The 870-nt window shown below is 51.3% G+C and overlaps 1 protein-coding gene across 1 annotated transcript in view; it reads right to left on the bottom strand.

The window, feature by feature from the left end:
* R3HCC1 (R3H domain and coiled-coil containing 1) overlaps positions 1–168 on the bottom strand; it is a 7,573-nt gene extending 7,405 nt beyond the window's left edge. Inside the window, exon 1 of the mRNA XM_021715264.1 lies at positions 163–168. Within this exon, the coding sequence (XP_021570939.1) occupies positions 163–168 (6 nt within the window). The remainder of the gene's footprint in view (positions 1–162) is intronic.
* Positions 169–870: the final 702 nt, after the last annotated feature.

The raw sequence follows: 870 nt of genomic DNA, 5'->3' as shown, positions 1-870 counted from the left end.
CGCGAGCGAGGCCCGGGCCTGTGATCGGCTGCAGCGCCACCGCGCGGCCGGGCGGAAGTATCGCAGGAACGGGAGAGGGGCGAGTTCTCGTCCTCTATGGGGGCGGGGCGCACCTGCCACTAACACAAATGTCGCTTCCCCCACGGCAACACGACTAGTTACATTCATGGCAAAATCGAGATCCAGAGAGGCGAGACGACTTGTCCAAAGCTGCACTCACAGTAAATTCTAGAGTCTTGCTTTGAGCAAAGGTAGGTCTGATTCCAAGGTCTGCTCTGTATTATTTTCCAGTGGACTGTACCCGGCCTTCTGGGATCAATTGAGTTCAGCAAACACTTTTGAGTGGCTACCCTATTCTAGGTAGCAGCATGCTATATTTTCCCACTTGTATGTCCCCCCTCCGGAACAGAGGAATAAGGAGGAAAGAATTTCTGAACACCAAGGATTATGGCATCCTTGGCCCGTCACTGCCCTTCCTTCTCCAGCATTGATGGAATCTGCAGAGGCGGAATTCACAACAGAGAGTCCCTGGCAAGGTGTGCTAGCCTTGTGGGTAATGGATTGGGCAGCCACTGTCACAGTGATTTGCAAGGCAGCAACTTATACTAAACTACCTCGTCCAGAAATAATTCGTGTCCACCTTAAATGCAGCTTGAAATTCTTACCATCAGACATGTGGGACAGGCTATTGTAATCTAGGAGACCAGGATTGAAATCCACCTGTTAAAAATGTAAACACTTGGTCGGGCAAGGTGGCTCAAGCCTGTAATCCTAGCACTTTAGGAGGCAGAGGTGAGAGGATTGCCTGAGCCCGCGGGTTTGAGGCCAGCCTGGGCAACTTGGTGAGACCTCATCTCTACAATAAATCAA

This window comes from Carlito syrichta, unplaced genomic scaffold (assembly GCF_000164805.1).
Source record: "Carlito syrichta isolate Samal-C Ts95f unplaced genomic scaffold, Tarsius_syrichta-2.0.1 Scaffold306946, whole genome shotgun sequence".
Classification (NCBI taxonomy): domain Eukaryota; kingdom Metazoa; phylum Chordata; class Mammalia; order Primates; family Tarsiidae; genus Carlito; species Carlito syrichta.
This window is presented reverse-complemented; position numbering and strand designations above follow the sequence as displayed.